General features: G+C 41.3%; 1 protein-coding gene across 2 annotated transcripts in view; it reads left to right on the forward strand.

Moving 5' to 3' along the window:
• EML6 (EMAP like 6) overlaps positions 1-16886 on the forward strand; it is a 329709-nt gene that overhangs the window by 289720 nt on the left and 23103 nt on the right. For both annotated transcript variants that reach the window (XM_043543860.1, XM_037895940.2), the window contains 3 exons: positions 4503-4601; positions 7397-7570; positions 10832-11040. In XM_043543860.1, the coding sequence (XP_043399795.1) occupies positions 4503-4601; positions 7397-7570; positions 10832-11040 (482 nt within the window). The remainder of the gene's footprint in view (positions 1-4502; positions 4602-7396; positions 7571-10831; positions 11041-16886) is intronic.

Consider the following 16886-nt stretch of genomic DNA (forward strand, 5'->3'; position numbering starts at 1 on the left):
GATTAGTGTGCAACTGCCATATCTGCCTGGAAGGATGGATCCTGCACTGCTCTCTACTGTTGGGGTTACTGTTATGAACACATCGTGGCTGCTCATGCAGTATATCATGAGCACCCAATCTGAACAGGCATTTGAGATGCTTCATCTGCTGTGTGCCATGGAAAGAAACACCACTTTTGGATTGATGGAGCAACTGCACATGGTGGACTGTCGCTTTTGGGCTCAGGAAACAAGCACGGAGTGGTGGGATTGCATCACTGTGCAAGTCTGGGATGATGAGAGGTGGCTGCAGAACTTTCGGATGCGGAAAGCCACCTTCCTGGAACTGTGTGTGGAGCTCGCCCCAGCACTGCGGCACAAGGACACCAAAATGAGAGCAGCCCTCTTGGTGGAGAAGTGCATGGCGATCGCTGTGTGGAAGCTGGCAACTCCAGACTGCTACCAGTCAGTCACGTATCGGTTTGGAGTCTGGAAGTCCAACGTTGGGGTTCTGTTAACACAAGTGTGCAGGGCCATTAATCACATCCTGCTACAAAGGACTGTGACTCTTGACAATGTGTGTGAAATAGTGGATTGCTTTACCGCAATGGATTCCCTGACTGCGGTGGTGTGATAGAGGACTAGCATATCCCAATCTTGGCCCTGGACCATCTTGTGACGGAGTACATCTATAGAAAGGGGTACTTCTTTATTGTAGTGCAGGTGCTTGTGGATCACTGTGGTCGTTTCACTGACATCAACACAGGGTGGTCAGGGAAAGGTGCATGACTCCACCTAGCTCTCAGTGATTTCAGCTGAGCTCTCAGTGGGGGAACCTCGCAGCTAGTGCAGTCTGGGCTGTGTCTTCCACAGAAACACTGTCCCCACAGCAGGACTAAGCACGTAGACCTGATTATCAGTGATTATCAGTGATTTCAGCTGTAGTGGTCACTTAACAGAACAAAAGACTATCTATGAAGCCTAATCAGCTCTGTCTTTAAACAGTGGAGAGGGACAGGTCCCCACCCTCTCTCTTGATGCCCTCAATCAGCACAGGCTAAGTACAGTTCTACTGCCCTTTACTCATACAATAAGAACAACAACATTTCATTCCCCCCCCCATTCAAGTGATTTGTAACCCAACCCCAGCCAAAATCTATCACTTGGGCAACACAGTTCTGTAGTGCATCAACATACAGAAAGCTTTATAAGCTTTCAACACAGGCCTCTGGAGTGCATCAACATACAGAAAGCTTTATAAGCCCACTTTCAAAGCCAATTTTAGAAGTACTTAATGAGGCTGTTAAGAATACTGGAGACACAACACAGTTCATGCGAACAAACATGGCTGTGGCATCCTACTTTCTATTTAAGCAAGAGATACCACACACTACAAACTGGAGGCCAACGTTAAGTGCATTGTCACTTGTTCATCCTGAAGTTGAACACTGGTTCCAAACAAGACCAGCAAATGCTCACTATCTTTCTGCAAGAAACTTAACTGACTGGCTAGAAGCATGCAGTGCAACAGTGAAAGACTCAACAGTTGAAAAAGTGAAGAACTCTCTCACCACATTCAAAAAAATTGCATACTTGGCTAATGAATGCACTGATGCAAATTGGCATCAAGTAATAAGTCCCTGTGTGTGTTATTTTGATGTCAGGGGTAGGCCAGTAGATGCATTTCTAGATGTTCAAGTTATAGAAGACACATCAGCTGCATCTGTGACAACCCACATCTTAGAAGAATTAAATGCTTGTCAGTTGGACCCCAAACAGATGGCTGCTTGTGCATTTGATGGAGCTACAAACTTCTCTGGAAGACATGGTGGAGTACAAGCTTTGCTCAGAGAAAAGTGTAACCCTAATCTCTCCTTTGCACACTGCAGAGGCCATCTACTCCAACTAGCACTAGTACGAGCTGCAGAATCTTCAAAAGACATTTAAAAAGCTATAAGTTTAATGTCTTCATTATGTTATTTTTTCAGCAAGAGTCCAAAAAGACTGAATATCTTGGAAAATATAGAAGGTACACTGGGACTGAAGTTCAAATTAGTCCAACCTGGGAAAAACCCCTGGCTTTCTCATGAGTGATCCTTGGCTGTTGTCTTAAAATTACTCCAGCCGTTATTACTGGCTTTGGAAAGTATCTACCAAGATGAGATGGATCTAAGTAGTGAGGCTGGTGGATTACTTTTGCTACTACGTTTAGAGAAGACTATTGCTATTCTCTATCTCTATCTCGTAAGTCTACTGTTGAAACCACTTGGGTCATTAAACAATGCCATCCAAGCATCTGCTACAACAGTAGTAGATCTTTGTCCAGCAATAGAAGCTACATTTGGATCAATCAGAGAGCTATCCATTGAAAAAGTACTGGAAGAAGCAAAGACTTCAGTCCAGAAGTTGACTAATGAAGGCATTTATATTGAATCCTTAAGTGAAGAAGACAAGAAGTGTTTGTTAAGACAACTGAAAAAGTACATAGACTTGATTCTTAAAAATCTACAACAGCGACTTCTAGATTCTACTCAACCTCTAGGTAACTTTTACAGATGCCTGTCCTATACAACACCAACAGGTGAGTGGAATGAGGCACTACCAGCAATGGGGCTGCCATGTGATCAGGACAGAATAGAGAATTTGAACACAGAGTGGAATATCATACGACGAATGAATGAAGATTTGACTTCAACTTCTTTTTTATCATCACTAGTGGCTCGACTTGATCTTTGTGTTCTGTTTCCTGGGATGAAAGAAGTAGGAATTCATCTCTTGCTACTCCCTTGCTACGCTGCAGTTGAGCGTTCTTTTTCATCATTGAATAGAATTTTGTGTTCTGAAAGAAGTCACCTTCTGCCTGATCATGTGAATGAACTAATGAGTATATCAATTGAAGGAATGGAAGTACCGGACTCATGAGAAGCCACCAAAGATGAACGCATTGCATTCAAGAAGTTCTTTAACAGAGTTCTGCAAAATTATAACAAGAAACCAAGAAGGATGTAGACATAGTGCTTCATGGAAGGCTTGAGTAGCCAACTTTGATTTGTGTTAAATCTAATAAAATGGTCATGAAACATTTTTCAGTTTTTACTATGATGCCATACAGCCCACCTTCACCCTCACAGTCTCACCCCTCATCGGCCCTGACACACACACCCCCATAAATTCGAACACCTCCCCTAATTTCAATTCCTGGGGAAACGACTGCGTGGCAGGTCTTCAGCACAGTACCAGAGCAACAGTTTGACTCCCTTGCCTTCTGGTACGTCTGCCCCAGCTCATTTATCTTTGCACAGCACTGATGTGTTTCCTGTTTCTAGCCCTTATTCAACAAGCCATGAGAAATCTGACCATAGGTATCAAAGTTCCTATGGCTGGAATAGAGCTGGGACTGCACACCCTTCTCTCCCCACAGTACCAGCAGATCCAACAACTCAGGTGTGCTCCAAACAGGACAGTGTTTTCTGTGTGGACCATAGTCAGCTGGGAAGTTGTGATGTGAGCTGTCCATGCCAAGCAAACAGGTAGTGGAATTTTAAAAATTCCCAGGCCTTTAAAGGGGCAGGGGCGGATGATCAAACTGCTGACCAGCATGGTCAGGGTGGGCATTGTGGGACACCTCCTGAAGGCCATTTACAGCAACATAGCCAAGCGCAGTGTCTACACTGACACTTTGTCGATGTAACTTTTCCACAAAAAGCTCTATACCTCTCATTGAGGTGGTTTTATTTTGTTGGAAAAGCAGGAGAGTTTTGTCAGTGGAAAGAGCATTGTAGTGTTTATACCTCCACTGTTTTGTCAACAAAATTCTGTAGTGCAGACAAGGCCCCAGTCTGTAACTGCCACTGAGTAGCCAGAGGGAACCAAGATAATTTCAGCAGTACATCGTAAGGATCTTCCTGCTGGGAAGAAAGGAGTGCCATCTGAGCCATTGTGTCTCCATCACTTTGGGAATGTCCTTCCCAGTGCATCCCCAGTATCTGGGGGTTGGGAGGCATTATCCTATCTACACTATTTTCCCTCTCCATCCTTGAGGGGATAATTTGCTAAATGAACTTCACAAAGCTTTAGTTTATGTGATCCTTGTTCCACCAGCTCCTAAATCGAATTTTATACCCCTTGATAATCTGTACCTTATCCCCTGACAACCAGAAACTTCTATGCTTGAACTCTGTACCGTTGCTTATTTCTCTGACCCCCTCTCACAGGTTTTTCCACTTAAGAAAGAGATCTGAGTTATGCATTGTTCACCTTTGTCCTTGCCCTGTCCTTGCCTTGGCTGCTCCCTAGTCATCCCTGGTTGTAACTATTTGAAAAAGAGCAAACAGCCTTTTTGTGAACAGTTTTAAAACTCTGTTTACAGCAGGTTTGTGCTGTATTTTAAGTAATGATTGCCCTGCCTTCCATCCCTTCCCTTGATCATTTAGTGTGGCCCATAGCAATAGATTGTTGGAAAAATTCTTCACTGCCATTGCTGAAATACTATTTTTAATAAAAACGTAATTGAATTTTCTTAGGAAGTCAGAGTTTCTACCTGGAGCATACTGATGATATTCTCTGCCTCACTGTGAACCAGCACCCGAAATATAAAAATGTTGTGGCTACCAGTCAGATTGGTAAGCGATTCTCCATATTAACAAAGTATTACTTACAATTTATCAGGGGGACTGATTAATTGGGGCTGGGTGCATTCATATTTAGGAATCTGGGAATTATCAGAGTTATTTTCCCCAGATTATCCTTTCACTCTTAATGAAATCACCAGCTTTCAGCATTTTCTTATTATTTAAATCTGTCTGTCATCTCTGATTGTGAGCCACTGAATTTTAGATCATGGGACATCATGTGTTATAATAATGTGAAAAAGAAAAAAAATTGAATAGGACTGCTCCCACCAAGCCACTGTTCTGTAGTATAACAAAGACATTACTGAACAATGAAAGCATTACAATGAAACCACCTTCATAAAACCTCAGAAAGTGAAACAGAATAAGAGAAAACTGCAATGAACTCCCTTTAGTAGTAAAAAACAGTTTGAGCTCTTAAGGCCCAATTCTGAAATCATACTTATGTGAGTAATCTTTACTCACATGAGTAGTTCCAATGGGTTACTCACAGGACTAAGAGCTGCATGATCAAGGCCCTTCAGATGCAAGCTTCAAGATAGAAAAATAGGGTCTGATTTCCCTTTTCACTTAAGCTGATTTAACACTGCTGTAAGTAACTCCACTGAAATTTGCACAGTTATTCCTGATTTTACACCACAGTAAGTGAGAGAAGACTCAAACCCATAACTTTTATACTAATGAACCTTAACAGTGAGACAGGGAAATGTCAGTATATCAACACCTTGACAAATTGTCCTTGTCAGTTGTGAGGTTCTGAGCATGATCAGTTCTCATTGAAATTAATACAAATTTGGTTATTGAGCAGGCTCAAAGGTAGGGAAAATATATTTAGCTATCTATTAGCCTTATTTGAAATTCAAGTTCAAATATTAATATTAGGAAAAATATTCAGAAAAACTTTTACAGTTTTTTACTTCTGTCAAAAGAGTACCTAGTGTGCTATTGCAAAGGAAGATTTTGCAGTTTCTTTATTCATTGTTTTGTTATTAAAATTCACATGCTATTTATAGAAGATTAGAACTTGCCTGTAAATGCATCTTGGGCTAAAACTCAAAATAAAAAGGTTTCAGGACAGGAGCAAATGTTATTTTATACTTTAGGGGAAAACAGTTCAGCAAAAAACAGACACATTCTGTTTGCTGTTGCCTTCTTATTCTCAGGGTTTTTATAACATTTAAAAAGAAAAATGCTTTTTCCCTATTGTTCTCACTCTGTCTGCCTCTATCTCATTCAGGTGACTCCACAGTGTCCAGTTAAATTCATTAATAATATTCTATAATAATAATTTACATGTATATAACACTTTTTATCCTGAAGGGTCCCAAAGTTCATTACACACTAGCTATATATGAGCTCTCTGAGATGCATTCACTTCGGGAGTGAACCATAGCACAGCATGCTGCACAACACTGAGGATAAGAGAAATATAAGAACATTTACAAAAAGTGCAGTGGAATCTTTAATGCCCACAGAAAGCATCGTGTGTTTAACTTAAGATCTCATCTGACAGAATAGTTGACTCTGTAGTTCATGCAACAATGCTAAAGTAGAGCTCAGTCCTACAAAGATTTAAGCTTGTGTGTAATTTTACTCATGTGAGTAGTCCAACTGAAGTCACCAGTTTAAGTGAAAGGAGAATCTCACCCTATATTGCTCTCCTGATATTTGGGGTCAAAAGGGCATTTTCATGTAACTCTCATCAGAGTAACCCTTACCCATGACTTCATTGGGACTACTCATTTGAGTATATACCCTTACAGGATTGGAACCTAAGTTTCAATTTCTTATATTTGGAAAACATTCACTCATAGTATCTTGGAGATAGCTTTTACTATCATGTCCTAAATTTTGAAATAGAACCCAAATTGCATACTTTTTCTGAGCCCTTTAAAAAATACGTTTAGGAACCGTTATACTCACATGTTCCTTAGAATAAAATACGTGTACATTTTTCTCAACTAGATTCCTGAGATGGGATGGCATGAAAAAAACAAATTTTGCAGAACAGCTCCTTTCTTCTTTTCTGTCATTGTTTAAAGAACCCATAAAATTAGTGTTTCTGACTTTTAGTCAATATTCTACATAACTATCGACACATTTTAGTGTAAAAATCACTTAATGTAAAAAAGCCTGTATAGCTCTAGCATTAAATGCCTTAATTAAAACAGGAAAAGCAATCAATATTGTTGTTTTATATTTGTGTATAAAAGACAGTGTTCCTAAAGAACATCAACGATATTCCTGCTTTTTTATTTTGTTTATTTAATCCATATCCATTTTCAAATTTTTAATTTTGTGCTTCCTTCTGGTGCTGATGCTGAGTTCAGCATTAGAAACATGACTTATTTCAGCAATCGTTTTCCCTTGGTTCTTCCTCATTTGCTGTTGCTCTCACAATGCAGGTGACATAACAGAATTTCCAGGTAAGGCTGTTTCGTGAGTTCTAGTCAACGCAATTATGTAAAAGTTTCATGTTACCTGGTTGTATCTGTGTGAATTGCGGATACAAGTAAAAACGTCTACAGACAGTTTATTTTGCATGAGGCTCTCCATGAGTGTTTTGTTGATCATTTAGAATTTGTCTTATTTCATGAACTACAGTAATTTTCTCCTATGTTTCATAAGCTATTACAAGCTCCTTTTTTTTTTAGTTGTGTGGTTCTTAATCTTTTAAAAAATGTTTTTAAATGTCTGTTTAAATGCCGTTCTTGAAAATGCTTATTTTACATTGAAGCCTTCACAAATTGAATTAATTCCATTTTAATGCATATCTTTGCATTAAGGTACAACTCCTTCTATTCATGTATGGGATGCTATGAATAAGCAGACTCTTTCTATGCTGCGCTGCTTCCATGCCAAAGGGGTCAACTATATTAACTTCAGTGCTACTGGCAAACTTCTGGTATCAGTAGGAGTTGATCCAGAACATACTATCACTGTGTGGAGGTGGCAAGAAGGTAAATCTAGAGCCCCTAGCTCTTTATTATTTGCAATTATTTTCTTTGTCCGTCAAGACTTTGTGATTAGCCCCACGTGTGACACAGATAAATCAGACGACAACTCTTCTGTACTAAGTGGTCCATTCTATCTTCAATAAATTCATATAACTATCATCAAGGTGAAATTCAGCCTAATACACAGGGATTACACAAGGATATACATCATCAGGGGCAGCTCTCCCGATTTTGCCGCCCCAAGCAGTCGCCGCCGAATTGCCGCCGCCACTACAGCGGCGGAGCTGCCACCAAAAGCTGCCATGGCGGGAAGGGCGGTGGAGCTGCTGTCGAATTGCTGCTGCGGGACACAGACTGCCGACCCATTCTAAATGCCGCCCCAAGCACCTGCTTGGAAAGCTGGTGCCTGGAGCTGGTCCTGTACATCATGTGTCAAGAAACCCAATAGGTGTGGGAGAGGGCTCTGTTCTGTAATACAATTCCTGGTTTCCACTTATCTAGCAGAGAAGAAGAATGTGACTGCAGACTCTCTCAGTAATTAATAGAACCTCATTAGTGGTCCTTAAATCAGGGAAGTTTTCGTCAGATCTTCCAGTGAGAGATGTGGAAAATGGATCTCTTTGCCACTCACTGCACAAGAAACTACTGACCTTCTGATCTTAGCTCTAGGAGAAGACCGTACACTAGAAATTGTTGCTTCCTTCATTTGTTATGGAGTGAGGCTCCTGTATGGCTTAATTAATGGTGCTCCAGAATGTCACAGTTCAGGGCAACTGCACCTGTATTTTTTAACATGGTCCAGCAAGGGCAACCACTTAGGCTCCCAGCTCCTCAGCTCTCTTGGGCAGAGACCCATGTCTCTCTCCCTTCTGACCAGGGTTTTCCTCAGCTGCACAGTTCCCTGCCTATACTGTGAGTTCCCCAGAAAGCCAGACTACCTAAAAAGGCCTGTGTCTGAACTTTGCTTTCTCTCCAGAGGCTATAAACAGAATAATTACCACAGTTGTAAGTTACCACACAGCTAAGCAAGCTCATTTATTCATAAAATGAAAGTTTTACAGATAAAATATACTAAAAACAATAAACAAACCTACACACATGCTAATAAGCTTACCCCCTGCTCCAGCAAGGGCTCTAGTAGGTGATCAGTCCTTCAAACCCCACACAGGGGTTTTCTGTGTTTACAAGTTCATAACAGCATTTTGCTCAGAACAAGAACACCTATGCATAGGTTGGCCTTTAGACTGTTTGGGTCTTTGATCTTCAGAGACTGAATCAGTCAGACAATGGTTCTCTCCTCAGGGCAAAGCTTCAAACAAGGTTGGGTCCCGAGGTGGGAATATGCATTCCTCTCCCTCCGGGTATTTCCTAGAACACCCATTTAACATTGTCCCAAAAGTTCCTTCTTGTCTGGAGTATTGTTTAAAAAAATGATTCCTCTCCCCTCAGTAACCCCTCATTTGCCAGCAAAAAAACTGCAATTCCAGCAGTTGCTAATATGCAGACAGAAGATTTGTGGGGTTTTAGCCAGGAAAGGAAGTTCTGGGACATGTCTTCCCTGGCTGGAGCCTTGCAAGCCTGCCTGCAGGCAGGGCAGGAGCAGTGAGGGGGACCTGCAGCCCAGATGCTGGGACTTTCTACAGAGACATGGGGAGCTGGGGGCTCCATACTCCCTACACTCTCTGGGGTTTGGGGCTCAGCACGTCCTTCCTTTGGTGCAGCCTCCCCCTCCCTCCCTCCTTGGCAGGACACAGCTTGGAGATGTACTGTGCAGCTCCAGCACCCGGGCTGCAGCCCCCTCTATGCCACTGCCCTGCCCACAGCCTCCTCTCCAAGCTCACAGCCCTTTACTTCCTGTGCAATCTCTGTGTGCAGGCAGGTTTGTGGGGCTGCAGCCCCAGAAGGAAGCACTGCTCCTATCTTCCAAAAATATTGTTAATAAGAGGCACACCATTGCCAATATCCAAATCCCATTACCATTAAAGTCAATAGGACAAGATTTGTTCCCAGCAAAATGTTGCTGTGAATTGGAAGTTGTCAGTATCTTGACAACTTGTCAACTAATTAATAAGGTGTCAATAGTTGGTTCCTATTAAGTGGAATCTATTCTAGCTCTTTGAAGCTTATAACACTTCTTAGGGTTTATATTGGCCAGCTCTCCTCCCTAGAGAAGTTACATACAATCCCACAATAATATATAAACTTTGTATTTATAATCCAATAGACTCCAAAGCTATTTAAACTTAATTCAATAAGATCTCACATAAATATTGAAGGAAATTCCTGTATCTGTCAGACTGACCAGGTCAGGAGACGCAATGGTTCAGTGATCTTAATGGCTCCATAAGATTTAGTTTTCAACCGTGCAGTAAGTAGATCAGTGATAATAATTCCCATCAGGCTGAGAGTCTGTATGTAATCACTCACAACCAGGGCAATTCACTCATCCTGCCACTATTTTTCCCATTCCTGCACAATGTTCCCTCTAATTTTTGACAGGCCGTGTGCTCAAAAAATTTCTTCTGTGCAAATTGTTGTGCTTCTGTGCAAATTTTTGTGCGTGCGGTGTTTTGCTGTGTGCACGGGGTTTAGGATCTGTGTGCACATGCACACCAGCACAGCTTAGAGGGAACAGTGCTCCTGCATATCCATCCCTATGAGGTTCTTCTCCACAAGCCTGATATTAAAAAGTATTTTCTTTGTATTTGGTATGGACTAAAACCCTTAAACACCAAAGTTTTAATTGCTTTGACTTATAGGTACTGCAGTCTTAAAGGGGCCATGTCTCAAATGGTTCTGATTGTATTTTTTAGTGTTTTGACCTGGCATGCTTGCAGTTAGCAGTTCATGGCATGGCTCATACTATCAAGGTAGAGTGGTCCCTAAACTGGTGTTCTTCTTTGAGTACTGGTCCCTATGTGTATTCCACTATGGGTATGCATGCACTGCTTGTGCCCAGAGCCAAAGAATTTTGAAAGTAGGATCCATTTGTCTGCACATCAACGTTTCCTAAGTGTGGGTGTTGTGAAGGGCTAGCCAGGGTCAGGGGGCTTGCAAGATGTATAAATTAAGATAAATTAAGCAATGGTGCAAGGTGGGTGTGTTTATTTCTTTCCTGAACAGGGACTCATCCTTTGGTGTCTGGAAAGTAGTGCCCTAAGTTATCCAGTAGCACCAGTCAACTTATTTTTATAAAAGCACATGGAAGATTAATTTTGCAGGTAACTTTAGCATTATTTTTAATGTCTTCTTAATTTAAAACAGGGGCTAAAGTGGCTAGCAGAGGAGGACATCTGGAGAGAATATTTGTTGTAGAGTTCCGCCCAGATTCAGACACTCAGTTTGTGTCTGTTGGGATAAAACACATGAAGTTCTGGACACTAGCTGGCAGTGCTTTACTTTATAAAAAAGGAGTCGTTGGATCCAGGGAAGATGCCAAAATGCAAACCATGCTTTCTGTTGCCTTCGGAGCTGTGAGTTCAAATTGCTTGTTATGAAATTTCAATAATTTTTTATTAAAACCTGAAAGTATCAACGCTAGTTTGGATGAAATTCACTCCAATGTGGATGACCTATGCGAGGCTCTGTGAACCCTTATTCCACACTTAAACCCTTAACTTGGGACTTTTAAATGGTGCTCAGAGCATTGCAGGGGTCTTCTTGAACTGGGATTTGTCCCATAATAAATATCCTTTGCAATATTAGTGCTTACCTGGGACATCGCCTGATGTGTTTTTTATTTCCAATACTTAAATTATTTAGCAGTTGAGCAGTTAATTTAGAAAAATTAAATATTTTAATTTTGTTATGAGATTTTATAAAAAAAAAAAGATTCCCATGATGTTATATGTGACATACTGTAGTAATATAGCTTGCGATGACACTGTATAGTCCTTTCTATGTGTTCATTAGGGAACAAGTTAATGGCCGAATTTGATTTTAAGGGCACACGCAGATGTGTATTAGCCTGAAAATGGAGTGTTAATGTGAGTGAGCTGTAGCGCACGAAAGCTTATGCTCAAATAAATTGCTTAGTCTCTAAGGTGCCACAAGTACTCCTTTTCTTAATGTGAGACCAGAATCTTATCCAGTCTCTGCCTCTTGCAGAAACCCCATGCAGATTATTCTTGCCAGGGACAGGCATAATCTATACAAGACACCAATGGTAACACTAAACCTGCCCTTAAACTTCCATGCTAAACAACAGGGCCAAGGTTTTAAATACAGGTGCATAAAGATAGGCACCTAACTCCTCAGTTAAGTGCCCAAATAAGTGACCTTATTGTCAAAAGTGCCTGGCACCCATCTGCTCCCTTTGATTTCATGGAATTACAGTGTTGTAATAATGCAGTGGAGAATAAGGCCCAAAACCACAGCTGTTGTAGACTATACTATTAATTATTTCTCATGACATAAGTTCCAAGGTGTAACCCCATTACTTGTCATCACAAAATTCTTTTCATACATGAAGGTCTACCTGCGGACAAGTCAAAACTCAGAGTTATTAATCACTGTTTATTCGATAGAAAACAATAATCAACAAAAAAAAGCAATAATGTACTGTTAACTCAGTTCAACCTTTTCATTTGTATTTCTCATGGAGAGATTCGCAGAAATTATATCTTCTATAAACTGAGACCCACTTCCTATAAAGGGGCACTGTTCGCTGGGAGCACTGAACAAAAGTTGATTACACTCCAAAATCAGTAGGTAGACCCTCTCCAAAACACTTATAATCCAGACAGTTTACACATGTCCAAAGCAAGTTTTGTTCTTCAAGAATGTGTCAGTGTGTATCCCACTGTATGCATGCATATGTCTCATGTGAGAGACCAGAATTTTTTGAGGAACTGTGTGCACTGAGGCCAGGCACATATCCTGTGCTTCTTCTTGCTCCCATGTGAGGGCATAAAGGGTGAGGCGGTGGCTGCTCCCCTCCCGGAGTTTCCTCTTACCACCTGTGGCAGCAAGATGGAACCTGGAAAGTGTTTGACCCCCTACTTCTGAGCTTTGGCTAAACCTTCTGCAGACCTTCTGAACTCCTTTAATTGTCTTGATCTTCAACCTCTGTGTTCATATTGACCCATCTAGACCAATATCGATAAGAACATAAGAATGGCCCTACTGGGTCAGACCAAAGGTCCATCTAGCCCAGTATCCTGTCTTATGACAGTGGCCAGTGCCAGATGCCCCAGAGGAAATGAACAGAATAGGTAATCATCAAGTGATCCATCTCCTGTTGCTCATTTCCAGCTTCTGGCAAACAGAGGCTAGGGACACCATTCCTGCCCACCCTGGCTAATAGCCATTGATGGACCTATTTTCCATGAATTTATCTAGTTCTTTTTTGAACCCTGTTATGGTCTTGGCCTTCACAACATCCTCTGTCAAGGAGTTCCACAGGTTGACTGTGCGTTATGTGAAGAAATACTTCCTTTCATTTGTGTGACCCCTAGTTTTCATTTGGTGACCCCTAGTTCTTGTGTTATGAGAAGTAGTAAACAACACTTCCTTATCTACTTTCTCTACACCGGTCATGATTTTATAGACCTCAATCATATCTCCCCTTAGCCGTCTCTTTTCCAAGCTGAAAAGTCCCAGTCTTATTAATCTCTCCTTATATGGAAGCCATTCCATACCCCTAATAGTTTTTGTTGTCCTTTTCTAAACCTTTTCCAATTCCAGTATATCTTTTTCAAGGTGGAGCAACCACATCTGCACACAGTGTTCAAGATGTAGGCATACCATGTATTTATAGAGAGACAACATGATGTTTTCTGTCCTATTATCTATCCCTTTCTTAATTATTTCCAGCATTCTGTTCACTTTTTTGACTGCCGCTGCACATTGAGTGGATGTTTTCGGAGAGCTATCCACAATGACTCCAAGATCTCTGTCTTGAGTGGTAACAGCTAATTTAGACCCCATCATTTTATATGTATAGTTGGGATTATGCTTTCTAATGTGCATTACTTTGCATTTATCAACATTGAAATTCATCTGCCATTTTTTTGCCCAGTCATCCAGTTTTGAGAGATCCCTTTGTGGCTCTTCGCAATCTGCCTGGGTCTTAACGATCTTTAGTAATTTTGTATCGTCTGCAAATTTTGCCACCTCACTGTTTATCCCTTTTTCCAGATCATTTATGAATATGTTGAATAGGACTGGTCCCAGAACAGACCCCTACAGGACACCACTATTTACCTCTCTCCATTCTGAAAACTGAACATTTATACCTACCCTTTGTTTCCTATCTTTTAACCAGTTACCAATCCATGAGAGCACCTTCCCTCTTATCCCATGACAGCTTATTTGCATAAGAGCCTTTGGTGAGGGACCTCGTCAAAGGCTTTCTGAAAATCTAAGAACACTATATCCACTGGATCCCCTTGGTCCACATGCTTGTTGACCCCCTCAAAGAATTCTAGTAGATTGGTGAGGCATGATTTCCCTTTACTAAAACCATGTTGACTCTTCCTCAACAAATTAAGTTCATCTCTATGTCTGACAATATTGTTCTTTATTATAGTTTCAACCAGTTTGCCTGGTACAGACAAGCTCCAAGATCCTCCTACTGGACAAGCCAGTGTCATCCAGCTCGCTGTCAGTAGGCAGACTACACCCAAAACTTGCACAGAAAATACTGTGCCAAGAAAGTAACCAGCATAGTCAGGCTTACAGGCCTGTAATTGCAGGGATCACTTCTGGAGCCCTTTTAAAAAATTGGCGTCACATTAGCTATCCTCCAGTCATCTGGTACAGATGCTGATTTAAATGATAGGTTACAGACTACAGTTAGTAGTTCTGCAATTTCACATTTGTGTTCCTTCAGAATTCTTGGGTGAATACCATCTGGTCCTATTACTGTTTAATGTATCAATTTGTTTCAAAACCTCCTCTAATGATACCTCAATCTGGGAGAGTTCTTCAGATCTGTCACCTAAAAACAACGGCTCAGGTTTGGAAATCTCCCTCACATCCTCAGCCATGAAGACCGTTGCAAAGAATTCATTTAGTTTCTCCGCAATGGCCTTATCATCCTTGAGTGCTCCTCACCTCGATCATCCAGTGGCCCCATTGGTTGTTTAGCAGGCTTCCTGCTTCTGATGTACTTTTTAAAAAATTGCTATTACTAGCTGGATTTTCTTGTGATGTTCCCCTCTGATGTTGTCTGGACCGGTAATCTACTAGGTCACTCCAATTCTTGACTCTAGGAGCCAGCTTTACCCACCTCTGCTGTGGGAACCCAGGAGCCTCTGGCATGTAAGCTGCTCCTTAGATTGTGCTACTGAATGAAACTAGCCAATATCTCCAGTCCCAGACACAACCCTAGGAACCTCCATCTTGCAGTGTCCAGTTATGCCCACTGGACGCTACAACTTTATATGAGTTCGTCAATTTAACAAAAAAATTGGTATGTACCAGGCTTGTTATCCCAAGGGAAGTTTGTGACACGCTTCAAACCAAACACATGCTTCAGGTAGAATAAACAAACAGATTTATTGACTACAAAGATAAATTTTAAGTGATTATAAGTCAGAGCATAACAGATCGGATTTGGTCAAATGAAATAAAAGCAAAATGCATTCTAAGCTGATTTTAACACTTTCAGTACCCTTACAAACTTAGATGCTTCTTTCCCCAGGCTGGCTGGTTGCTCTTCAGTCAGGCTTTACCCTTTGATCAGTGCTTCAATTGCTTGGTGTGGTGTCTCTATAGATGTAGCTGGAAGAGAGAAAGAGAGCATGGCAAATGTCTCTCCCTTTTATCATGTCCTTTCTTCCCTCTTGGCTTTTCTCCTCCTCCTTCAGAGTCAGTTGAGCATTACATCATCACAGTCCCATCCTGACCAAAGGAATGGGGGTGACTCACTCGAACAGATCATTTTGTTCCTGTGAGGTTGGGCTAGGTTTGTCTCATACCTGCCCTGATGAGGTGAGAACTGCCTCTCTGCTCTTCGAGAGCTTTTGCCTGGGCTTATTTTAAGCCATGAGGATACATTTTAGCCTCATAACTATATACATGAAATTATAACCTATAACATTACTGTAACAATCACTATAACAACAATGCTCAGTGCATCATGAGCCCTTCCGAAGACACCCAACATGACAAACTTTGCATTGGATACCACACAGTCATTTTACAAGGATGAACATGGGGGTGCTGGGTGTTCCCCGAGGTACAGAGCATTACACACACATAAACTTGGACACCTTCATTTACAGACCTCCTTGTTTGAGGCTGTCAGGGTTCCTTCCCCACTCTGAACTCTACCAGCTTAGGTTAAAAACTTGCCCAAGGTACAAACTTTGCCTTGTCCTTGAACAGTATGCTGCCATCACCAAGCAATTTAAACAAAAAACAGGGAAAGAGACCACTGGGAGACATCATCCCCCAAAATATCCCCCCAAGCCCTACACCCCCTTTCCTGGGGAAGGCTTGATATTTATATCCTCACCAATTGGTACAGAACCAAACCTTTGGATCTTAAGAACAATGAAAAATCAATCAGGTTCTTAAAAGAAGAATTTTATTTAAAGAAAAAGTAAAAGAACCACCTCTGTAAAATCAGGATGGTAAATACTTTACAGGGTAATCAGATTCAAAATATAGAGAATCTCTCTAGGCAAAACCTTAAGTTACAAAAAGACACAAAAACAGGAATACACATTCCCTCCAGCACAGCTTATTTTACCAGCCATTAAACAAAAGAAAATCTAATGCATTTTCTAGCTAGATTACTTACTAACTTTACAGGATTTGGAAGGCTTGCATCCTTGATCTGTTCCCGGCAAAGGTCTCACACAGACAGACAAAAACCTTTTTCCACCCCCTTCAGATTTGAAAGTATCTTGTCCCCTCGTTGGTCATTTTGGGTCAGTTGCCAGCGAGGTTACCTGAGCTTCTTAACCCTTTACAGGTGAAAGGATTTTGCCTCTGGCCAGGAGGGATTTTATAGCACTGTACAGAGAAAGGTGGTTACCCTTCCCTTTATATTTATGACAGAGGCTTCTTAACATGGCATGCTCAAAACCTGTGAGCTTCAAGCCTTATCCATTCTGTGATGGATTAAGTCCCTTAAAAGATGGGCATAGTAAGTGCCTCTTCTATCTCGGAGAGTCCCACATAGCTAGCAGATGCCCAATGTGCCTGTCATTTTCTGCTAGAATGCAGAAGTTGCAAGACAGAAGCCTCAAATTCCACCTTCTGGAATAATCCATGAAGATCTCACTAGAGCCTGAGGAGACAAGCTCCAAGATCCTCCTAGTGGACAAGCCAGTGTCATCCAGCTCTCTATCAGTAGACAGACTATACC

Source organism: Chelonia mydas, chromosome 3 (assembly GCF_015237465.2).
Source record: "Chelonia mydas isolate rCheMyd1 chromosome 3, rCheMyd1.pri.v2, whole genome shotgun sequence".
NCBI lineage: Eukaryota > Metazoa > Chordata > Testudines > Cheloniidae > Chelonia > Chelonia mydas.